Source organism: Lupinus angustifolius, chromosome LG09 (genome assembly GCF_001865875.1).
Source record: "Lupinus angustifolius cultivar Tanjil chromosome LG09, LupAngTanjil_v1.0, whole genome shotgun sequence".
In the NCBI taxonomy this organism is placed as follows: Eukaryota; Viridiplantae; Streptophyta; class Magnoliopsida; order Fabales; family Fabaceae; genus Lupinus; species Lupinus angustifolius.
In genome coordinates, this window is record NC_032017.1 from 20040495 (window position 1) to 20064874 (window position 24380).

Genomic DNA, 24380 nt, shown 5'->3' on the forward strand with positions numbered 1-24380 from the left:
ACTAAGATTAATAACATGCACTGTCGTGTACAAAGCCTCACCCCAGAAATGTTTAGGTAATTTTGCTTCAGAAAGCATACACCTAAGTCTTTCAACCAAAGTCATGTTCATCCTCTCCGCTAAGCCATTAAACTGAGGAGTCTTAGGATGAGTCTTTTCATGTCTAAAACCTTGCTACTTGTAGTAAATATCAAACGATCCACAATACTCACCACCGTTATGAGTACGAATGTATTTCAGCTTCTTGCTAGAATGTCTCTCAACCAAAACATGGAATTGTTTGAACTTTTCAAGCACTTGGTCCTTTGTGTTCAAAGCATAGACCCAAAACTTCCTTGAACAATTATCAATAAAAGTAACAAAGTAAAGTGCACCACCAAATGACTTTACCTTCAATGGACCACAAACATCAGAATGCACCAATTCAAGCAACTCTGACTTCCTTGAAGGAGGATGTTTCTTAAAGAATACTGTGGTCTGCTTACCTGTTATGTAAAAGAGAATGAATATAATCTTAATTATATTATGGAATTGGATGAATATTTATAGGAATAAAAGGGACATAATGAAAGGGCAATAGCAATATGAGCAATAGAAATCCGTTGTTTAAGGCATTGAAAAGGGGTATTAGGAAATAATGAGGTGGATAAAAAGGAAATTACATAATGTAAAATTAAATATTAAATATGAATATTGAATAATGTTATGAGAATATACAGTGCTTACATTTTTTCTTCTTATTTTATTTTCTTTCCATTATTTTACCTCTCTTTGTTTCCTCCACGGTTGCCCACAATCTTTTAAACGTTACAAGAGTATCATCTTGAGATTTCAAAATATCTCAATATATATACACGTTTCATATCAATTTAAATTATACAAATTATTAGACTGGTAATAACTTTTTATGTAGAATAAATTTAATTAAATCAATGGCTGGATTGAAAATTATAATATCATAAATCAAGTTTAACAAAATTTCAACCTTATTTAGTAATCCATTTATATTCATCAAAATTAACATAATATATATCTTAATATATCTTTGGAAAATATGAAACAAATGATACAGATATATATTGGTGTTCCAAATTTCCCACATTTGAAACAAACCAAGGCATAGTTGACATCATATAAAATTATTCCTTTGTTTTCCTTTCATTTTTTTCTTTCTGGTCAAACATTAATCCTTTTCTGATTGTGATATTTATTTAGCCAATACTCTAAAAGAGATATATAACTCAGAAACATGGTGTACCTCCATTCCTCATTCTAAACAAATAGCCACACATTTTCAACCATAAATAAGTTCGGTAAAACAGTTATAAACTAGTTATTTTGGTGGCTAAATCTAAACATTACCAAAATTGACACCCCCGATAATAAAGGATGCCCTTCCCTTAAGGGTATGTGTATACTTTAAAAACCAAGCTCCTTAGGCCTTTGCCCTTTGAACCTCCAACCCAAGTGCAACTCCAAAACCAGAAAAAAACTCATTCTCAGACACACATATATTCTGCAATGGCAGAAGATCCACAAGATATAGCTGCTAGAGAACGTATCTTCAAGCATTTCGACGCCAATGGTGATGGTCAAATATCTTCATCAGAGCTTGGTGATGCACTAAATGCACTTGGATCAGTGACTGTGGAGGATGTGAAGAAAATGATGGATGAGATTGACACTGATGGGGATGGTTTCATTTCATATGAGGAGTTCACAGAATTTGCTAGAGCAAACCGTGGTTTAGTTAGGGATGCTGCCAAGATTTTTTAAGATCTTACCTTCATCTACTACCATTGTTAATTATTTTTCATTTTCTTTCTTTGTGCTATGTTGCCATGCAGCAATTAGAAGAGAAAATGGTTATTGTGTGTGCATGATTTTAATATACATAATGACAATGACAGGTTTCTTAAATTCACAATATCACCCTCTTCAATGTCTCATTTCCCTTTTTGAAGTAAATGTTTAGCCTGCAAATGAATGTCACATTAACTTTATTAATGTTTAGAACATGAGTACTCATTTATAACTTTAGCTGAAAATATCAGCAAATTGTAGCCATAAAATTTAACCATTAACTCACCCATATGATCAAGTTTTCCTCTTCTGGGTGCCCTTTCGCTTGAAGTGGCTTCTGGCCAGTTATGAGTTCAAAATAAAAGCACTCCAAAAGCATAAATATCAGTCTTATATATGATACTTTGCCATGTTGGAAAATACTCGGGAGCCAAATAACTGTTGACTATAGAGAGGGGAATCATACAATATATGATTACGAATATAATTATTAGAATATGAAAAATGCAAAAGACCACAAAAGGAAACAAATAGAATTAATATGAAATGGTAATCCAAGTTAGTAAATGAAAACTATAGTTTAGTTTTTTTTTCCTATAAGAGCATTGATATGAGAGCTGTTTTATAGAAAAGAAGTAAGAAGGTGGACGTGCCGGAGTGGTTATCGGGCATGACTAGAAATCATGTGGGCTTTGCGCGCGCAGGTTCGAATCCTGCCGTCCACGTTTTTAATTTCCAAAATTGTTTTGTTAAGACTTAACAAAATTGAAATTAAATTGAGAGATAAAACGCTAGAAGGAGGGGTTGAACCTCCGACCTTGTGGTTAACAGCCACACGCTCTAACCAACTGAGCTATTCCAGCTTCTTGGTACATATGGGCCAATAACTTATCTCTAAACAATAAACACCAACATTATATTGGAACACAACACTTGATACTAGCATAGATTTGCAAAACTGAGATTCCACACACCAACATCAACACCATCTACCCCTTCAAGACCATGAAAGGAAAATGACCACATCGTGCATACATTGGCCAATTATGAATCTCTGCACTCAATCAAGCGTGATAGTTTTATTAACCAACATAAAAAATACTAGCCACAACAACTATTCAAAAGGTGCAGAAACTAACAATAAATCAATTAATTGTTCATATATGAAATGAAAACATAATGGATGTATAAGAGGGTAAAATTGATAACATAAAAAAACCCTTTAGACAACGACCATTTTCCATGTCTCCACTCACATGATGCCACTTACGCCACCACTAGTTAGTATTGGGAATTATATGGTTGATTTTGACAAAAGAGAGATACTTATTTTTATTTTGTATAACTTAATCATTTATCTTATTTTTGTTGTTTAACTTAGTTTACCCTCTTATAACCATAAATAATTTCCACATGAAAATATGTTTTTTTTACACTTTCACCACCAATTAATTGAGTATGGACCCTGTGATTTTAAGAAGGGTAACAAACTCTTAAGCCAAATATACTACAAATTGTGTGCATAAGGCTCTTAAACCACCCTTGTTGTCTAAATAACACAATTTCATTTGTGACTATGGCAAGGCCTCTTTTTCTTACCTCTCCTATGCACAATCTTCAATTCTCAACCATGCCCATGATCATGTCCCTTTTCTTTGTTGTGCTTGCAGTGTTATCTATATTTTCTATCATCAGTTTTCTATGTGGTACTAGGAAAATGAAGAAGAAAAAGAAGTATCAGACAGAAACTGAGGAATCAACAACAGGGTCCAAGGAAAGCAAGCTCATTTCAAAGTTGCACAGCAAACTTAGCAGCAGAGTACTTTCAATGGTGAAGTTACTATCTTGGAGGAAAGTGCAAGCAGAAACACGTTATGATGAAGAGGATTATGATGACGAAGATGAACAAGTCCTATGGAGGAAGAACATCTTGATGGGAGAACGGTGTCGTCCCATCGATTTTTCAGGGAAAATTCTGTATGATTCTAAGGGTAACATGCTATCTGATTTGTCTCACCAAAATGAGCATCAACACCATATTCAGTACTAGTGTGATAGTAATAGAAACTTTTTTACAATTAGTCCTTGTTATGCATAGTTGTGGAGTTTGATGTGTTAAACACAATATAATAAACTTCGTAGTTTTGTTGTGGATTTAAAATATTCAATGGTTTCAACTCTCTAGTACAATAAATGGGTGATATTCCTTTAAATGTAGAATGGGCACAAACACTTAAGTTTTTGACCCTCTTGGATCCTCCTTCAATAACAAGATGCAGTGACTTTAGGGGTCTTCTATATAGGTCAATGTATGACGCAAATATTCAACGCAACATTTAATGTATGCATGTATGTACATATCTATATTATATATGTGCTCTCAAAATGAAATATAGACTACAGATTTTAGCACAAAATTAATGGTGATGGTGCTGCTGCTTTGGTTCATGGCCACGACTTGTAATTGCTTCTACTTAAAAACTCAAGAAAAGGAAATGCTGCTTGCTATTGACAAATAACTATTGTGATTTTTGAAGTTGATTCTACACAAATGTTTCCACTTTCTTCCAACTGCAAAGAGTCATTAGGAAAATATCATTAACATAACTCCTAAAATAATCAAATATTAATACAAATATATTTATGATTTTCCAATTATGAAATAAAACGAAATATCATGTGTTTGTGTTGGTCACTGAAATGTACCGAACCGAATTTTTATATCCCTAATTATAGAAATACATATCCTTGGTGGCTCATTATTGATGTGGTGGGCCACATTCACGCCACCATTTCACCTCTGCACTACTACCACTAGTTCCCATATACAAGCCCATAATCTTCGCCACCTCAGCCCCATCTTTGCTCTCCTTCATCGAAACGCTGCGTTTTGAGAGCATCAATAAATCGAGTCTCTCTTTATGTTCATGCTACTTACACCACTAGATCGAACCCTCTTACGCAAAGTTCCCTTATTATCCCCTTCGGGCTGAAGCTTTGGTAACTCTACCATGAAGTTAATTTTCTTGGGCTTCAGTTCTTGGTGAGGTTCTAGTGGCTTGGCCCGAAGCCCAAAATGTTTCACTGCCTGAGAATCAAGTAGAATGTGACCGCAATGGTCCTTGACGATGTCGTTTGCTATGACTGGAGTTTTCACCTTAAATTTCTCTCCATCTATTTTCGTCACACTTGCTTTTTTACTCCTCCCTATAATATTTCTCATCTTATCTATAGCTTCTCTTTTTGTTTTGGATTCTCTTTCCTTTTTCGTGTTAGAGTGGCTAAATAACTATAAATAAAAAGTTACGTGTTTCTTTCTTATTTCTATCACAAGCATTATGGTATGTAGTTGACAAAATGTGTTTCAAATGATAAGATTTCGAATGATAAGATATCTGCATCTCTGAATGGTGAAAACTTATTATGAGGATTCTTTTATTATGTATGTTATATAATTGTAGTAATAGAAGTGGGAAAACTATGATTATTGGGGACAAGCTTACTTTTGTCTAGTCCAACCTTATAAACTTGTATTACTTGATAACTTGAGAAAATATATCACGTTTTATTATTCTGTTCATATGTGCTTTGTCTTAAGTGTCTTGGACATGATGTTTAAGAAAGAAATTATGCATGAATATCTTCAAGGAAAAATAAATTAAATCAGTATTGTGTATAACTTTTTGAGGATTATAGTTCTGTTCTTTTTCCGGAGGATGGAGATCTGTTGTCCCCAAATCTGTCCCAAACCAATTATAATAAGCAAAAATTGATAAAATTATGAATATTTAATTTTTTTAACTAACATGACATAATATGATTAGTTTGGGACAGAATTTAGGATAGGTTTTGGGACAGCAGATTCTTGTCTGTTTCCGGATACATGTTAAATATATTTAAGAAAGTAATCTTTCAAGAAAATTTTGTATATTTTATATTTTGGGATGTGTAAGCATGCACTATTTTAAGTTTTTCTGTATCCATTTTAAGCATTCTTAAATTGTTATCATTTATGTATTATTTATAAGTTATTATTCAATATATTTCTTATAGTATCTTGAAACAAAATTAATTTTTTATTACTAACTTCCATCTTCCATTAACCTTCTATAAAGAGAAAATTTTACCACTCCTTCAGGCTTAATATGAGATCAGTATATATATAAGCCTTAATTAAGAGAAGGTTATAAGGTTATAAGATATATTTCTGAATTATTACTATTATTCAATACAATTTTATATTTTTGAAGAAATTATTGGGTACAAACTTAGAAAGAGAAGGTTATAAGATATATTTAGAAAGTGAATGTTAAAGTGCCCTTTACATGCACCAATTTCCTCAACTTCACTTATAAGTTGTTCCCAGAAACGAGTAGAAAGTGGAAACACCAAAATTCCAGTAAAACTAATGAACTAGAAAATGCACAAGTTTTCAATGAGACATTATTTTATAAAGGATAAAAACATTTCCACTTGAATTCTTTACCAAACCACTTAATGAATAACATTTAAAGGTCCATTAACCATTATAAACCGAAATGACATTGCATTACTCGGTTTTATTGCAAAATTACAGAAATCGTGTTGAAATATTTGTTTTTACAAACCTCAAGACAATTAAGTAAAATATTTTTCAAACACTTACCATATTCACTACATGTGCAAGAACTAAAAATAATTAATAGATTGGTATAAAGCTTCATTGACACATTTTAAAGATTAACCGAAACAAAATAAACTAAAATATATTGTCTAATAATAATGCATGCATCATATGTGCATATTGTCCACAAGACTCTTGACCATATTTAGATTTGGATCTCTCTCTGTTTGTTTTAGTTTTATTTTTTATTGGCTTTATTTCTATTATACCAAAAAAAATGTAAGAAGATCTTAGATAACATATATCTCTTCATGTTTTTTAAAAACATATTAAATTATGAGAAATGGACAAACTCTAGTATCCTAACTGAATTCTGTAATTAATTATGCAAGAATGTATTTAAATCAACAAAAAATAATTTGACGTTTTTTAACCCCATCTCATTTTTTTCATTTGGCACCATCTTTTCTATCAATAAAAACAATGGGATAAAGAAAATGGTTGTTAGTCCACTACCCAATAAGGCCCAATTTGGGAGTTGCAACCCACCAAGTTAGATCCTTTCTACAGGCTTTGTTTCAAGCTATAAAAAATGAGCTGTTCTAACCATGAGGTAAACAACTTGAACTCTAGCCATGTAAGTAAGACTAACCATAAACTAAAACAACTGATATTTGTTTGAAACTTAACTTATTGTTTAGCTCATCAAATTTAGTTTAAGAATCAAATGAGTCGAACTTTAATTAAAAATTGAATTCATTAAATAAATATAAGATCCTAACATATTTGAACATACAAAGCAACCACCATCTATTACTATTGATCTAGTCGGCATCCAACAAGAATCAAATTTGACAAATAATAATGAAACAAGTATAATAATGTAATGTCTAACTAGATCTATGTGGTTGATGGTTCGATTTTTGAAAGCAACATTCATTGGGAGGAATAACCACATATTTCGAAATGAGAAAATACTTTTGTAGGAAAAAAAAAAATTGACAAATAAAACTCCTCCACTAAGAAGATACCAAATGGTCCTGAATTAATCCAACGGTTTAGAATGGTTGGGACCATGCAAAATTGTCGTTTTTACAAGAGGCTGTAAATGAGCCAACATAAAGAAGATAAGGTTGAAGGTATACTTTCCAAAAATACTAAGTTGACCGATTTAATTGATACATTATCTTTAGAATTATTATTAATATAGTTCAGGAATCTTTAAGTACACAGTTAATTAATTTGTAAAGTATAATAGTAGAAATTTTGGTTGAGATAAATTAAGATATCTTTATTCCACTTGCTCATAATCAAAATTATGGTGTCAGGTCAACCCAGCTGTGGTTTTGTCCTTTCCATTATTCCATCCATGGTCAAAAGTCAACTTTATGAACTTTCCAAGAACAAAGCACCATTCAAATTTCACACACACAAATGAGTACTTATAATAATAATAATCCTTGGAAGTGTAAAAGTCATTGATTTGTAGTGAGGTGTGAAAATCTTAGGGTGCCAGCTATCTTTGATGTGGAAAAAATCATAGCTTTCACACTTCCATATATGTTTCTCTTTTCATTCGTTCTTCCTCTTTGCTTTCCCCACTTTATCTTCATTACTCATTATCTTCTCTCTTTATCCTTCTTCTCTAGCTAGCTCCTTCCTTTTTTACTACCAAATGTATTACTCGACCTTTTGTTAAAGAATTAATCCATTTTGGGTGTGTGACTGTATTTCCCAACAAATATCGAATTTTTGACTTTTTAGTCATCTCGGGGATCTAGCAGACCAACACCTTGGTTAGCTAGCTCCTTTGTCTTCATGGGTTGCTGCTATAGTGTCAGCAGGATCAAAGCTGAAAGCCCTCCACGAAATGGTAACATTTTAATTTACAATACAAAGAGTTGCTTTAATTGAAATATTATGTTCTTGTTAGTAATTATGTTGATTAGTTATTTTATTTACTATCTCATGATGATTCAAGAGTAAATATTATTTTTAATAAATGAACTTATAGTATAGGAAAATTGTCTAAAAAAATGAAGATGTAACTTATTTTTATTTTAGAAATTTGCAAGATCCACTCCTCCATGAGGATTTTCCCACTGATTTCAGTTTAATCCTGCTTTGTTTCAATTGTTGAGAAGAATGGGAGTTCAGAATTTAAGACCTTTAACCCTTGAAATATGTTGGGGAACTAAGCTTTCATATTATGTAGTTTCTAAAGCGTTTGAGCCTCTTGCATGTTCTTTTAAGAACCTGAAGTTACAGGATTTACTCATTAACCTACCAAATCTTCTAAGGATTTGGTCATGCTCTTTTAATTGGTAGAAAAATGCATAATTGTTCTCTCTGCATCATGACTCTAGTCTTTCTATTCAATTACACAAGCTAAGTTTGTTATTAGAGTGCTTATATTTGGGTTCAAAAGGCTGATCTATTTTTCTTTTGACAGGCACAGGTTTGAGATCAAAAGATGTTAGCAAAGAAGAGGATGGTCTGAGTGGTTTGAGCACCAAGGTCTCCATTCCTTCTGTGCCTCAAACTCCTCGGACCGAGGGTGAGATCTTGAAGTCATCCCATATGAAGAGCTTTGCCTTTAGTGAGCTAAAAACTGCTACACAGAACTTTCGTCCAGATAGTGTGGTCGGCGAAGGTGGGTTTGGTTGTGTGTTCAAGGGGTGGATTGATGAGCAGACACTTGCACCTGTTAGACCAGGGACTGGAATGCTCATTGCTGTGAAGAGGCTTAACCAAGAAGGTTCACAGGGACACAGTGAATGGTTGGTGAGTGTCATTTAGCAAGGCTTATTTACATTTTGCAACTTTGTTCAGAATTTGAAAATTTAAAGATGGCAACAATATTAGGCACACATATTTACACACTTACATGCCCTCACATCTGCATAGTTTTCAGGCCTACATCGCTTTCTGCACATGTATACTCCAATTATGTCATATAACTTGATGTAAGAGATGTGCTCCCTCATATGCGTAGAACATTATTCATAAGATGCAGTTCCATTTTGAAGCTTAGGAAAATGCACATTGGCTTAATGGGATACTTTTCGGAATTTCTCCTTTTCTTAATATCTGCAGGAAATATATATGGTTTTAGGAAAAAAAACTCATCTGATGTAACTAACTAGCCTTGTACTGTAGACAGAAATCAATTACCTGGGGCAGCTGCGTCATCCTAATCTTGTGAAACTGATTGGCTACTGCTTAGAGGATGAACATAGACTTTTGGTGTATGAGTTTTTGTCCAAGTGCAGTTTGGATAATCATTTATTTAGGAGTAAGTTGTTAATGTCCCTTCTAGTTTCTCCATTTATTGTCATTTTTAGCACCTTATAACACCTCAAACTCTCAACTAACTATATTGTTTTTGGAATATAGGGACTTCTTACGTTCAACCACTTTCTTGGAAAATTCGTATGAAGGTTGCCCTCGATGCTGCTAAGGGTCTTGCATTTCTTCACAGTGATGAAGCAAAAGTGATATATCGAGACTTTAAAACATCTAATATCTTGCTCGATTCGGTAGGCGAATGTCATTGTCCTTGCATTTCATTAGTTTTAGTTATATACCAGTTTTTCTAACATACCTTTTGGTTGATGGCAGAACTATAATGCAAAACTTTCTGATTTTGGCTTGGCAAAGGATGGACCAGCTGGTGACCAAAGTCATGTCTCTACAAGGGTAATGGGCACATATGGCTATGCCGCTCCTGAATATATGGCTACAGGTATCTCAATTTGCACAGTAGTTCTTAGCTTATGATCAATTTAATTGGTCATCATATTTCTTTTTTCTTAATTTGTAAAACATTTTGAGCCAGTAGTTGCAGTGTTGAAACTGCTTAGAAAAAGTTGTCTCCAGATTTGTTCGATATCTCATGTTATTCTTGCTGTAATTAACTTCATATGTAAAAAAACATGTATATGTGTTTTGGGGTTTTGATAATATCTACCATTACTTGCCTCATTAGAAATAATGAAGAAAGAAAACCTATCATTTTCAATGAAAATTGTAACTAGATTTATCTTTCATATGCTGTCTCTAAGTTGTGGGAACATGACTTGGCCAACTCTGCATGAATTGCATTTTACGACTACTGCATCTTCCAATAACTAAGAAAATGAGATAACCCCTAGTTTCACCCTGATATCTTTCCGTTGTTTTTTTCTAAAGGTCACTTGACGAAAAAGAGTGATGTATACAGCTTTGGGGTTGTTCTACTAGAAATCATGTCAGGCAAACGCGCCCTAGATAACAACAGGCCATCAGGGGAAAACAATCTTATCGAATGGGCCAAACCTTACCTCAACCGCAAGCGTACGATCTTTCAAGTTATGGATGCCCGAATCGAAGGCCAGTACACGGTGCACGATGCAATGAAAGTGGCTGACCTTGTTATTCAATGCATATCTGTGGAACCAAGATTTAGACCAAAGATGGAAGAGGTGGTAGTAACTTTAGAGCAACTTCAGGATTCCGATAAAAGGAGTGATCATGGCTCAAGCAGCAGTGGCTCAAGCAGTAGTGGCCCTAGACAACATAGAAGAAGATAACATGGAACAACATTGAAGACATTGATGTCTGCTTCTGCTCTTTGACATGGCACATTGTTGTATGTATATCATGATGAACCTAAGCATGTGCTGAGAACAATGATTGATGTACAGATTTTGATTCAGTAATATTATTAGCATCTTTATTTCTTCTCTTTCCAACTCAATATAATGAGTGTGATAAATTTTGAATGAAAATTGTATCAACAAGTGTGATAATGTGTAAGAGATTGACATATTTTGGTTGAATGAGAAATTGAAGTGAAGTCTTTACATATTTTGCAGGAAGAGTGTTGTTTCTTTCCTTTAAATAAAAAAGTAAATTTTTACTTAAAATGTATACATCTCCCTCTCTAAGATCTCTGTCGTGTGAAGAGACTCCCTTTTGCCACTTGAATGTTATAATTAGTTAACAATTACTATAGTTAAATATCTGGCTACCACTTGAAAGTTGGATAAACACATGTCTTTTTGTTAATGGAGAAAATTCTTATTCAAATTGATGGTGTATAAACTGCTTCATTCACAAATGTTTGAATATTGATATTTATGTTAGTATAAATATTTAAACTAACATAAATATTACAATCATAATAAAATATTTATGTGTTTTTAGTCTTCAATATTGATGAAGAGACCCACCCAACAAAGACAATATTAATAATTCAATATCTACTCATGACATTATGGACTAAAATTAAAAACCTTTAATTTGTAAAGTTTAAAAACAATATCCATATTTTCTAAACAAAAATCATAATCTTATATGTTTTTTTGTTTTTAGTCGTTTTAAAAAAAAGAATTTTACTTCAAATCCCTAACTTCCTTTAAATACAAGACTAAACTCAAAAAATAAACATGTACTCAATTAGTGAAAAAGTATTTAACCTTAAAAAAATAAAAAATAAAATATCTTCTGTCACAAGGAAATAAGTTATCTTCATACAACCATTAAAATTACATGAGTCAAATTTAATTATTCTCAAGCCAAATACGAATAAAAAAAGACCAAAACGGTGCGTAAAAGAGTTTGGTCAACCCGTGGTCGAGGTCTCTAGCTAGGGTTTAAAGCATGTTTCATTGTTGTGAAAGTAGAAGTGTTTATCACATTTGAAAGAAAACGCCACCGTCTCAAACAACTTCTGATCTTCCTTCAATCGTGGTAAAGGTACAAATCATTCTTCACCATAATCCTATCACTCCTTTCATTAACTGATTTTCTTCACTTTAATCTTTATTTCATTATTATTATTATTATTATTAGGGCACAATACAAGATGCGTAGGAACAGTCCTGGATACTACAGTCCTCCAAGAAGAAGTTACGGCGGTAGAGGGAGATCACCGCCGCCGCCACCTCCTCCTTCTAGGAGAGGACACGGTGGTGGAGGAGGCAGGCGCAGAGAAAGCAACAATGGAAGCCTTTTGGTGAGGAACATTCCACTCGATTGTCGATCTGAGGAACTTCGAATCCCGTTCGAGAGATTTGGTCCTGTTCGTGATGTCTACATTCCAAAGGACTATTACTCAGGGTAATCAATCACCTATCGTTATCTATCTCATAATTTCGGTCAACAATTTGCAATTTTAGTTTTTAATTGAACGCTGTAGCTTTAATTTGTTTGATACACATAGCTTTTGTTGTTGTTGTTGTTGTTGAGTTGATGGTATTTTCAGATTGGTCTTGGTGAGAGTAATTTAGTTTTGACTAGTTCATTACTTCACTATGCCAAAGAATTGAGTGGGGGATGCTCTGTTCCGATTTGGTTTCGTTTTTTTAAAGGTGTTTTGTATTAATTTTGCAATTTTGAATTCATTTTGGACTGGTTTGTCAGGGGGTATGTTGGTTTGAAATTGAAGTTATAAACCAAGTCCAAGCCCCAAGTTTTGAAGAGGATATCTACTCACTCTTTAACATATTGGTCTCAATTCAAGTGTTGTTAATCTTCATACCAAGATAAACTATATAATTATACAATCAATACACAAGTTTCATGGAATGGAAGGTTGATTTTTGTCCAATTGAAGACTTAGTTTGATTGGAGCTTTGAATTCAAGTGCTTCTTATAAATACACAAGAATCAATGTTGAAGTCTTGAAGGTTTTTCAAGTCATTTCCTTTACAACATGAATTTAAAGATAAAGGACATCGATTAAGCTTTGGACTTAGCGGATTTAGTAATATTTTAGCATCCACTGCTTTGTTCATGTCACAAGAGAGGCATAATAAGTTGTCTAAAGAACGCTATAGTAAGTTATGTGATTTGAGGTGCTTATTACCGGGTATGCAAATTCTGCCTAGTCAGCGTATTCTACAATCTGTGTCTGCCAATGTTTTTTAGAAGTGTTAGAATGAAGCTCCACTTTTTTCCATACAGACAACCCCGCGGATTTGCATTCGTGCAGTTTGTGGATGCCTATGATGCATCAGAGGCACAGTACCATATGAACAGACAGATTTTCGCTGGAAGGGAAATATCCGTAGTTGTGGCTGCAGAGACAAGAAAGAGACCAGAGGAGATGCGCCATAGGACTAGTAGGTTCAGGTATTTCTTCCTCTTCCTTTGCGATGTCTTCCCCTATCATTTAAAAGATTATAAAACTAGCTTAAGGCTTAACCTTTTCACTTTAAAGATATTCCTTGTTTTTATGTATTTTACAGAGGATCAGGGAACTATGGGGGGCGAAGGTCTTCACATTATGGTAATATCTTCTTTTTTTAATTTTCAAATTGCGTTAACTTTTTTAAATGTATACATACTTCATGCATCTACAATTGGAAGGTTTTCCACTTTCCCTCTGTTTCAGGTATAAAAATCTGGTCAACCTGCTATTCGAATGCATTTTTACCCTCCCACGTTTGAATTTTTTGTCCTTGTTGGGTGACTGAGGATGAAATTATAGACTGAGAGAGAGGTTTTATCTGATTGAATGAATTTGCTTTGCTGTTCAAGCATCATTATTTTCTTAATTGTCTTTGAATATATTATTAATTTTAGTTAGCTTACCGATAACCATTTAATAACTTGAAGACTGATTTCTTGTTGGAATGATGATTGTCATGAACGATTGTTGTGATGGAGATCGATGTCCTGCTAAGTAGCTATTATTGATTGGTGTCAGCCTATTTTTCATGATGTTTGTTAGCTAATCTTTTATTAGTCGTGACTCATTCGTATAGGCTTATATTGCTAGTTTCCTAGGGTCATGTATAGGTAGGTACCTTGCTGGGGTGAGGCTATTAAATTATCACTCCCAAATTTGTATTCACACTCCCTATTCTCTTCTCTCTCCCACTCCCCCTCAATTTTTTCACGCATCTTGTTAAATTTAGACTAAATAGTGGACTCGTATCACTGGTTGCTTTCATATATAATACTTTTAAGAATTGTTTATATCGAATCTTTGTTCTTGTGTTGACTCAAACATGAAGTGGCATTACTTTGCATATCTTATTAAGACTAGTAACTTTTGTTTATATTCATGTCAAATCCATTAGGGCGTTCTCGATCTCGCTCAATTTCCAGATCTCGCTCACGCTCACCACCTTATCATTCTGGTTCTAGAAACCGATATCACTCAAGGTAAGGTTCAGAATTTCAAAGTGTCTTTATTTTGTAGTTACTATGAAGCATGTAATAATGGTTTTGAATTGGTATTGACCAGGTCCTATTCTCCTGCCCCTAGACGGCATAGTGACTATTCTGTTTCCCCTAGAAGGCCAGTGGAGCACCCAAGATCACCAAGAAGTCCTCCTAGGGAGCGAGATGGTGATCAAAACCGCAGGTCATATTCTCCTGGGGAGCGAGATGGTGATCAAAACCGCAGGTCATATTCTCCAGCTTATGGTAATGGTGCTGATTTGAATCCAAGCAATGGATATGCAGAGTGAGTCCATTTATTTACTATTTAGCTTTTTTACTTGATTGTGGGAGTTTGTTTGTTTTTTATATTTCTTCTCTTGGATTGTGTGTTTACACTCATCACTACATTGTTCTATATAAAAAGGAAAGCTGTATACAAGTCTGAGGCTGATCGAGAACAGTGGAAATCAAGTAGAGCATCAAGATCACCCCCTGGATCTAGATCGAGGACTCCTGATTTGTCACCCAGACATGGAAGATGAGGTAAAATATAGTCAAAATTTATATATAAGTGGATTGGTTCTTTATTGGGGTTAACTTTGTTTTGATGGTTTTCATCATGCATGTCGCAGGTTGTTTGGCAATGTGCTACTGGGTTCTGTACAACTCCTTAAATTATTTTCAGGATAATTTCAGACACCATATTATGCTTTAAGTTTGCGTATTTGATGAATTAGTGTGTAATCTCAGATTTGATACTGATGTGCAATGTTGACATTCTGAACTTATATGGTAAAACTTAATTTACAACTATGATGGTTGAGAATTGTTGAGCATGTCAAACACCTTTTATGTGAGCTCAGCTTAATTGCTGCAGTTGCATCACCGTTTATAACTAAGTATAAATTGTAAACGAAATGGTTATAACTTGCTACTAAAATAAGTTCGGATGCATGAAGGAATTTGGATTAGGAATTTGTTGTTAAATGAGTGATTATGTTGGCAGAGCTTGTTAAACAAGTTATAGTGCAACCAGTATATAGTTTTGAGTCAGTTGAATAGCGTTTCAGTTTTGTGTTGATTACTTGATTATAAGCTCTAATAAGATCTCAACTCATTAGACAAACTAAGCAATCTTTACTCAAGGAGCCTAGTTTCGACTTCGGACGCATTTATTTAAGGGTTAATTTGAGAGTTAGATTTTGGAGAAAAAAAAATGGAAATAGAAGAGTTGGGAGTCATGGAATACACTTGTGAGATGAACTAATTTAATCAAGGACAGTTTTGCCAAACAGGGTAGGATGTCCTGTTTTCATTTTCTTTGCAACATAAATGTTTCTGCCACCCTCTTCCATAGAGGATGTAGCCATGTAGGATTTGTTAGTTTGTTTCCGTTTTTAGGCTGTTTAGCTCCTTTCATTCATCAAAATTAAAAGGAAAATTGAACTAACTTAAATGGGACCAAATTCATGTTTACTTTTTTGCTTTTCACGCACCCGTTTTAAATCCTCGTTCTACAAGGCATTCGCAGAAGCCAATCAACAAGACTTCGATGTTGTTTAAATTTTTTTATTGTCATTGTATATGGTTTTAATCATATTTATAAGAAGATTTCATTTTTAAATCATTTGTTGTTTGTAAGATTTTATGAAAGTATAAAACAAGTTACAATTGTTGAAAACAAAATGTAGAATAATATTTACATAACCAAACAAATGAGTCTCTTACTATTAGTTGAGTGATAGTCTGAGGCACACGGCAAAAAGAATACCAACAAAATAACAAATTTCTAGTTACTGTAAAATCGTGTTAATTCAGAATACAACATAAAATAAAACAAACACCACCGTTACTATTTTGGCTAGTTTTCAGTTTCACTTTCACTTTCTTGCATCATGCGATATAAATGAGTTTAAGTAGAATATTATCTTCAATATCATTCTCATATACTCAATCCAATACCATCAATAAAAATATAATACATATATATATATTAAATAAAAATTAGATTAATTTTAATTTTAAATTATAACATATGACAATACATGATTGGTTTGAGACAAACAATTTATTTTGATATAGATATTTCCGTTTACATAAGTAATGGTGTGCACTCACATTGACTTTTAAGGCTTTGTTCAATATAAAGCAGGGAAGGCTCTATTTCACAATCACCTTGTTTGTCAACTAAGAGAGAGAGAGAGAGATGACAATTGGGTTCATGGAAGTGTTGCTGGTGAAAGCAAAGGGGCTTCATGAAACTGATATCTTTGGTACATCTTTTTTTATCTCCTCATTTTCTTTTCCAAGTTATGTTCATGTTTTCTCTTTTTAATTAATACATCTTTATTTTCTCTTTTTTTTCTAAATATGAAGCATGCATGATTATATTCAACTCCTGACCTCTTAATTCCTTGACTCAAGTTTCACTTTGATTTCATGCTATAATAATTAATATATGCAAGTTTTATAATCCTTCTATGTTCTGATTCTAACTCAGCATTGTTTGCTTTTTAACCTGTTTTCTTTGTTCATAGCTCGTATGGATCCATATGTTCTGTTACAATACAAAGGCCAAGAGCGCAAAAGCAGTGTACTTCATGGTTGGTTTCTAATCTTTTGCTCATATTTTCCTGACACATTTATGTAGCATCAACAATTGTGACTAGAAACACTTCGTATTTAATTATTACTGTGTTATTTTTTCTTTTCTGCCTCATCTTGTTGTTATAATTATTAGCTCGACTTAGATTAGCTAAATAGGGATTTCTTAAGTTTTTAGAAGAACCTAAATTAGTTAGGTACATTAGAAGTTGAATCATTCATGACAGTTGTTAATCATCAATTTGGTGAGCTGTATAATATTTGAGACACACATGTGCTCGGATCTTAGAAATCTTCTTTAAGTCTTGTTTAGGATATTAAATTGCAGTTGTAGTTACATTACGTTCTACAATTGTGAAAAAAATATGGTTGATGCGGTCGCTAGAGAAAGATTGCAGCCACAATTTCGTTGTAGTGTTGTGTCAAGTTAGTGAATCCTTTAACTTTGTTGGGAAGATTGTGGAAGAGGGAAAAATGAAGAAGAAAAATGAAGAAGAAAAATGAACCTAGAAATGAGGATGATAAGGCATGTTGAATATCTTTTTTACATTTTCCGAAGTAACTAAACAGATTCTAATTAGAACCTTAGAGCTGGAAAAAATAATCCCACAGGCCAACATGAGTGAGATAATAAGAATCAAGGGTTCTGTCACACATGGATGAATCTTCATATTTCATCATAAAGTAATGTATACATAGAGAGTTTTATTTCCATCATTCATACCCTCTCATTTTTATGTATATTTCCTTTATGGAAGCACATGGGTAAAGTAGAATAAGTTTGCTTTCATATTCCCTTATGAACTGTTCAAAGATATCAAAATCATACATACATGCACCAGCACATATAAATCACTGTTTTTGTCACCATACAAAAGGTTTCTGGTTCCTTAGTGTATTTAATGATGCAGAGGCTGGAAAAAATCCTGTATGGAATGAGAAGATTGTATTCAGAGTGGAATACCCTGGCTCAAGTGATCCATACAAGCTCTACCTTAAAATCATGGACAGAGACGTATTTTCTGCAGACGATTTTGTCGGCCAGGCCACGTAAGACTTCAATTCCTTCATGTTTATAAATTGCATGAGTCATGATAAGTGTTGGAAAGTAAGTCTCATATCGCTTACCTCGTTGTCTCGGGAATAGTTTAAATACATGTTGAACTACTTCTCTCATTGCCAATTGGTTTTGAGATGGAATCTTAACAATAAGTTCCTCTAACTGAAAAAATGGGAAATGATAGTTGCTAAAAAATTTCATCATATGAACAATTTAGTGCTTTAATTTCATTATTTTTAGTGAACAAGGTGCCAATATATAGAAAATGAGAAGGACACTCTACTTGCATAGGCCAGGATCATATATCTCATGAAAGAAATATCCTAAAGCAAATTGTTACTTTTTTCCTTTCCTTTTTATTTAAACAAAATCATGAAGGGTCAATTATTTTTTATCCAGAATATATGTGAAGGATTTATTGGCAGAAGGAGCAGAGAAAGGATCAGCTAAACTTCATCCTTGCAAGTATAGTGTGGTTGGAGCTAACCAATCTTATTGTGGTGAAATTGAAATTGGTATAACTTTCACCAGAAAGGTAACGTTTACAAAAGCTAATAGCTTGAAATAGCTTATAAATTCTTCTTATGCAAATAAACAATTGTATAGAACTCTAACTTTAAGTTCATATTAAAACATGCTATATATGGTTGCTATAAACTTTATTATCAAATTAGGTGAATGGAATCATTTAGTTTATAAGATTCTTATCTCAAATGTAGTATATGCTACCATATTGGATTTTTCTTAATCTCATTCTTTGTTTGGATTCACAGGAAGAGGAATATGGTGACCATGATTTTGGGGGATGGAAGGAAAGTGAGTATTAGTTGAGTCAACAAATTCAATGAGCATCATATGTAAATTACAGAATTGAAGACAACTCTTAGTTTTTCCATTATGTCTGTGAACATGCAATGGATTTCAAATCTTTTCTATTATTGGTCATGATGTGATGAAAGCACTTGGTATTAATATGGTTAATGAGTTTCATAATACATTTTGTAATGGCAAAAGATATGCTTTTGATACTTAGCCTCTGATTATAATCCCGAAATTAACAATTTTTAGTTTAAAGTATAATTCTACCTAAATGAATTATGATAGAGTATTATAGTAGTGTTTGATTTATGTAGTCGACCCAGAATTAAGACTTGATTATTGTACAATTATACATAAACCTTCACTTGGTGGAAAGGAATTAGGTGGTTTTTTATGTTGTTTTTATAAATGCACTTTTAAGTAACCTATCTTACCATATTAGAAATAGCTATCTATTTACTGTTATACTGAGATTGATTTCTACCTAAAAAAAACTTGCATGCCATCATATATAAGAAATCAGTACTTTGAAATTTGTTCTGCTTGTATACTAATAATGATTGAGATTTTTGTACCCACCACTTTAAAGAAAGTAGCATAACATAAATATTAAAAAATAGTTTGATAGTTTGATTCATTTCAAATTCTAGAAGTAAGCCTTTCTTATTCACAAGTCATATGAGTTTGAACTTTGAACTAGTCGTCCAAACTTGTAGATAAGATGTAGGACAATTCATGTTCTGGTGAAAAATGGTTCTTTTAACTATTGCACAACAAAGAAAGGTGTTATATAAATAATGATTTTTGTTCAAATAACAAATACAATTATTTTGGAACATGTGTAATTGTTTTTCTTAAGGTAAAATAAATATATTTATAACAACATGTGACTAGTTGAATTATTTTCCAAGGTAGCAGCCCTATAAAGTTTTACCAAGTCAACATTTTACTAGTGTTAGTTGAGAGAGGAAGACCAAGTTTGAGGGTGGTTGACCGAGTGTGGTCCACTTTTTTTCCTTTGATTTGGTATTATAATAATAATAATAATAATAATTAATATAATGTCAAAATCTTCATCCTATCCTATTAGCTTCTCATGCAGATTCCTCTATATAAGCAAGGTACAACTTCTTCACAGTTCCAAACTTAAAAGTTCTTAAGCCTAAAATACACACTTGTTATATACATTGAAAGATTTTTCTGAATTAGATTTTCCATAGTTCCAACTTTACACACTTCTTATATATATATTAAAAGATTTTGTTGAGTTAGATTCTTCAAGGACATAGAGACACAGGTAGAGTGAAAAAACATGGCAATTGGGTTCATGGAGGTGCAACTTGTCAAAGCAAAGGGCCTGTATGACACTGATAAGTTTGGTATATATCAAATGAAATTCATTTTAATATGTTGAAGTTGTGCTATCCTAACTCCTCATTTTACAAATTCTAACGTTGGTGTCATTTATCTTTTTACTTTGTTAATAGGTAGAATGGACCCTTATGTCCTTATACAATACAAAGGCCAAGAGAAAAGGAGCAGTGTTGCCAAGGGTTAGTTCAATTCATATTCAAGTTCCAAATTGCTTCTTCTATTTGCTTATATTTACAAGAAACTTCACATATAAACCCTGAAACATTTTAAGAATAATGTATCTTCTCAAATGCAGAGTTCACTTATTCTTGAAATGTTAATTTTTTATATGTAGCAGATATACAACTAATAAACATATCTATAAGGAAATTGGAAGAACATAAAATAACCCTTTCTCATTAGACTAACTTTTCTAATACATGACACTTTTAACTGAAATCACTTTCTAATGATATCTTTATGCAGGACAAGGCAAAAATCCAGTTTGGAATGAGAAGTTTCTGTTCAAAGTAGAATACCCTGGATTAGATAATCGACACAAGCTCATCCTGAAAATCATGGACAAAGATAGATTATCTGCAGATGACTCTGTTGGACAATCCATGTAAGACACCAATGGCTTTATTATTGTAAATGTCATTAATTAGTTATGTCAGGACTTAAAGCACATGAGGAGGACCAACCCAAAAGACTAGTCTTCTAAGTGAGAAAGTCTCATGGCTTAAGTACTACATTAAAAGTTTATTATTCTACTCGATATGGGACTCCTTACATGTTCCTAATTATTACTTGGTTTCCTAGCTAAGTATAGCAAAGTGTTTATTTCACACTTTTTCAACAAAAAATGTCACAAGCCATGACATGACCATATTTCCTTACAAGCCTACACCATTGGGTATAGGAAAATTAAAAATATGTGTATGACTTAACTTGAAATCATTATTTGTCTAATGGTGAAAAATGATTACTAACCCTGAATTCAAGTATATAGTTCATACATCATATACTCACTTTTGTTATCTTGTTCATGATTTAATAGAGAAATTGGTTTTTCTATATGCAGAATCTATGTAGGGGATTTATTGGCTCAAGGGGTAGACAATGGAGGAGCTATGCTACAGACTCTAAAGTATAGAGTGGTTCGTGAAAACCAATCTTATTGTGGAGAAGTTGATGTTGGTATAACCTTCACCCGAAAGGTAATGTTCACATTTAATTGCTTATATAGTGTGTGTATATGTTATCACTTGTGTATACACACACTATGTAGTGCATACACAATTAACTAGACTCTACATAGTGCATACACAATTGACATGCTCTAGTTAATTATAATACATTGGTAATTTCAATTGCTTATCCACAGTCTTCATGGGAGAATAGACATAATGTTTATAAAAGTAAAACTAAAAAATTAATTAGGGAGTATAGAGAGGATGAATATATAGTTGGGAGAATAGGAATAGTTAAGTAAATTATATGGCATGAGAATATTTGCTTATTGGTGAATTTATTTTTTCCTGTTAGTTTGATGTTGAACTTTGTTGAAATCCATGTATAGGTGGAAGAGGAATTTATTGGAGAAGACATTGGAGGATGGAAGGAAAGTGGCTACTATCAGCCACAGATCAGCAAGTGAAGTAAAAGCTGAGGAATTGAATAATTGATTAACTCATCTCATAACAAATTCATATGTTTCTGTTGAACATTGTTTTATTCTTTTTAGCAAGTACCAGGAAGATGAATTTATTAAAATGTTGTCGTGCTATAAAATTAGTATCTATTATTTTTCAAATTTATCTTTTAGATTATTCTCACTATCTCAATTCTCAGCTCAACCTTTGACTCGCTTTTGCTTATTTGCCAGAATTTATGTATTGTATATAAATTTGATTTGAACCCAACGCCATAAATTTGTCACTTCCTTAAGGACATGGCTAAGTACTTTTCTTCCAACATTGGTTGTTAAATTATTTTCCATTAATTTATCAAGTACTTTGATTATACTTCAAATACACAAACATTAACTCCCTGCATCCTTGAATGTTTGAATTATTAATGCTTATATAGTTTAAAATGTACTTAAAAAATCAATCCTAGAGTTACTTACATCATAACATGCGTGCTATGTTAATATATGTACCAAGCACATGATTGCAACAATTAAGAGTAAATATTTTAGACAAGAGAGGACTCAATGAATCAATTGTGTTTGGCATGAGAATGTAAAGTAATCTTTTGTTCTAGAAGCTAGAAGTTTTTTTGGTATATTCAATGAATCAAATCTGACTCCATCAACTTTACATTTCTATTGATTTGCACCAAATAAAAATGTGTAGATTTGTATAAAAAATAAATGAAGATTATATATATATTTTTAAAATGGTAATGATAACCTAAGCTTAATAAATGCGTGTCCTGTGTTCTATTGTCGTAGCCGTCTTAGCTCAGTGGTAGAGCGCGTGGCTTTTAACCACGTGGTCGTGGGTTCGATCCCCACAGACGGCGTGCGTATTTTGTTTTCTTTATCACCAAGCTATTTTAACTCAGCTTAGCTTCGACTCGTTTTTTTCCTACAACACCACTTCATATAACAAAAGTCCAACAATCTGCACCATATGAAGGACCAAAACTTTTGAACTGGGCCTGTATCATGGCCTTACAACCATATATTAATGAAATCAAATATTGGCATAAAACTATCTTTAAATAATTCTTAGTTCAAAAGCATATAATATATCCCAAGGAAACCATGGAGAAAATATGACAAATTTCTGTCCAGATTACTATGACATCTACATTAAGTTGAAAGTCCTATTGAAGGTATATCTATGACAGACAGCACACAAGTTAATCAAACCTCTTCAATTGCAGTAGTATGTTCCTCTGTCCGCAACTCATGAAGCATGGGTAGAGCATTAGCAGCACATTTTCTAATGTCAACAGAAGGTGTTGTTGATACTTTTTGTAATTCAGTTTAGTTAGTTAATCTAGTTAGTGTGTACTTTCTGTTTATAGTAAGTAGTTAGTTGGTTGATGCTATAAATAGAAGTGTTTGCTTTGTAATTGATAAGGAAAATAAGGCAATAACAAGAAGGCTAGACTCACCTCTCATTACATCTCTTCTTCTACATTCTTTACCAATAAGTTCTTCATTCTTCTTCAATCTTGTTCTTCTTCCTCTTCTTGTGCTCAATCTTCTTCTTCATCGAGTTTGCAAGTGTAGTAAACAACAGAAGGATCTCTGCCACATTTTCCCACAGCAACAATAACGAGCCGCAATTACGTGAAGGCGGATTCCTACCATGGCACGAAGTGCCCATGCCCTCACCAAAGATTTGGGTCTCCCAGGTCCTTTCGGAAACAATTTATTGATAGCAGTGCTTCATTTAGACGCCTAGATGAAAAATAAAGAAACAAAACAATAAGGAGTTGGTAACAATAACTAATTATGTATGAAATTCAAGACTTAAGAATGATACAATTCATAAAATTAGCCATAAACTGACTCCAAAAGGCATAATTCTAGTACACAACCAAGACTGAAGTCCCAAAACCACGCCCAAATCACATTTGAAATGTGTAACAAAATGCTTTGGCGTTTGGAAGAGCTACAAGAAAGCTTATTTGGATTTTTCATATAACCAGTTAACCACTTAAACATGCATTTGGAAGAAGTTGTGAAAATAGCTTATGATCTTCCTATAAGTTATTTTCAGCTTATTTCTACTTTCTCCACATCACAAGAGTTGTTATATACATACTTCTCAGCATAATGCAGGAGATACAAGTACACCAGCTTCTTCATTTCCAATGACGGAGATGAAACATTTTTAACAACATGCAATTTTTGTTCCAAACAGAATCAACAATACATGAGAGTAGCATAACAAGTAATAGTTAGAGAAATACATAGAAATCAGCACTGTAATAAGGACCAAATCAATTAAACTAATTGCTACA

General features: G+C 33.0%; 6 protein-coding genes, 3 non-coding genes and 1 pseudogene across 13 annotated transcripts; 8 read left to right on the forward strand and 2 right to left on the reverse strand.

The window, feature by feature from the left end:
• On the forward strand, positions 1432-2105 carry LOC109356738 (polcalcin Nic t 1-like). The gene is made up of 2 exons (XM_019600234.1): positions 1432-1895; positions 2005-2105. Exon 1 carries the CDS (start codon positions 1522-1524, stop codon positions 1774-1776), a length of 255 nt encoding a protein of 84 aa, XP_019455779.1. The 5' UTR covers positions 1432-1521; the 3' UTR covers positions 1777-1895; positions 2005-2105.
• Positions 2447-2528, forward strand: TRNAS-AGA. Its single transcript has one exon. It is a non-coding gene; the product is annotated as a tRNA-Ser (tRNA).
• On the reverse strand, positions 2593-2666 carry TRNAN-GUU. Its single transcript has one exon. It is a non-coding gene; the product is annotated as a tRNA-Asn (tRNA).
• LOC109356735 lies at positions 3380-4129 on the forward strand. The gene has a single exon (XM_019600232.1). It carries the CDS (start codon positions 3380-3382, stop codon positions 3851-3853), a length of 474 nt encoding a protein of 157 aa, XP_019455777.1. The 3' UTR covers positions 3854-4129.
• LOC109356736 lies at positions 4550-5144 on the reverse strand (annotated as a pseudogene).
• Positions 8068-11132, forward strand: LOC109356730 (probable serine/threonine-protein kinase PBL9). Of its 3 annotated transcripts, XM_019600224.1 has the most exons (7): positions 8068-8279; positions 8859-9190; positions 9566-9701; positions 9803-9945; positions 10028-10151; positions 10598-10979; positions 11011-11132. In XM_019600224.1, exons 1-6 carry the CDS (start codon positions 8225-8227, stop codon positions 10975-10977), a joined length of 1170 nt encoding a protein of 389 aa, XP_019455769.1. In that variant the 5' UTR covers positions 8068-8224; the 3' UTR covers positions 10978-10979; positions 11011-11132. The 3 variants fall into 3 exon arrangements, with proteins under 3 accessions (XP_019455769.1, XP_019455768.1, XP_019455770.1); XM_019600223.1 differs by having other exon boundaries at positions 8070-8279; positions 10598-11132; XM_019600225.1 differs by having other exon boundaries at positions 8071-8279; positions 8865-9190; positions 10598-11132.
• On the forward strand, positions 11983-15403 carry LOC109357308 (serine/arginine-rich SC35-like splicing factor SCL30). Of its 2 annotated transcripts, none has more exons than XM_019601180.1 (8): positions 11983-12145; positions 12242-12508; positions 13355-13522; positions 13639-13679; positions 14476-14560; positions 14643-14864; positions 14985-15103; positions 15193-15403. In XM_019601180.1, the coding sequence occupies exons 2-7, from the start codon at positions 12255-12257 to the stop codon at positions 15100-15102; spliced, it is 888 nt and encodes a 295-aa protein (XP_019456725.1). In that variant the 5' UTR covers positions 11983-12145; positions 12242-12254; the 3' UTR covers position 15103; positions 15193-15403. The 2 variants fall into 2 exon arrangements, with proteins under 2 accessions (XP_019456725.1, XP_019456726.1); XM_019601181.1 differs by having other exon boundaries at positions 12106-12121.
• On the forward strand, positions 16673-19262 carry LOC109355986 (16 kDa phloem protein 2-like). 2 transcript variants are annotated; one of them, XM_019599296.1, is made up of 6 exons: positions 16673-16833; positions 17098-17163; positions 18076-18214; positions 18624-18759; positions 18998-19099; positions 19130-19262. In XM_019599296.1, exons 1-5 carry the CDS (start codon positions 16767-16769, stop codon positions 19049-19051), a joined length of 462 nt encoding a protein of 153 aa, XP_019454841.1. In that variant the 5' UTR covers positions 16673-16766; the 3' UTR covers positions 19052-19099; positions 19130-19262. The 2 variants fall into 2 exon arrangements, with proteins under 2 accessions (XP_019454841.1, XP_019454840.1); XM_019599295.1 differs by having other exon boundaries at positions 16674-16833; positions 18998-19262.
• Positions 20143-22056, forward strand: LOC109356339 (elicitor-responsive protein 1-like). Its single transcript, XM_019599661.1, has 5 exons — positions 20143-20422; positions 20531-20596; positions 20883-21021; positions 21481-21616; positions 21979-22056. The coding sequence occupies exons 1-5, from the start codon at positions 20356-20358 to the stop codon at positions 22054-22056; spliced, it is 486 nt and encodes a 161-aa protein (XP_019455206.1). The 5' UTR covers positions 20143-20355.
• On the forward strand, positions 22854-22925 carry TRNAK-UUU. The gene has a single exon. It is a non-coding gene; the product is annotated as a tRNA-Lys (tRNA).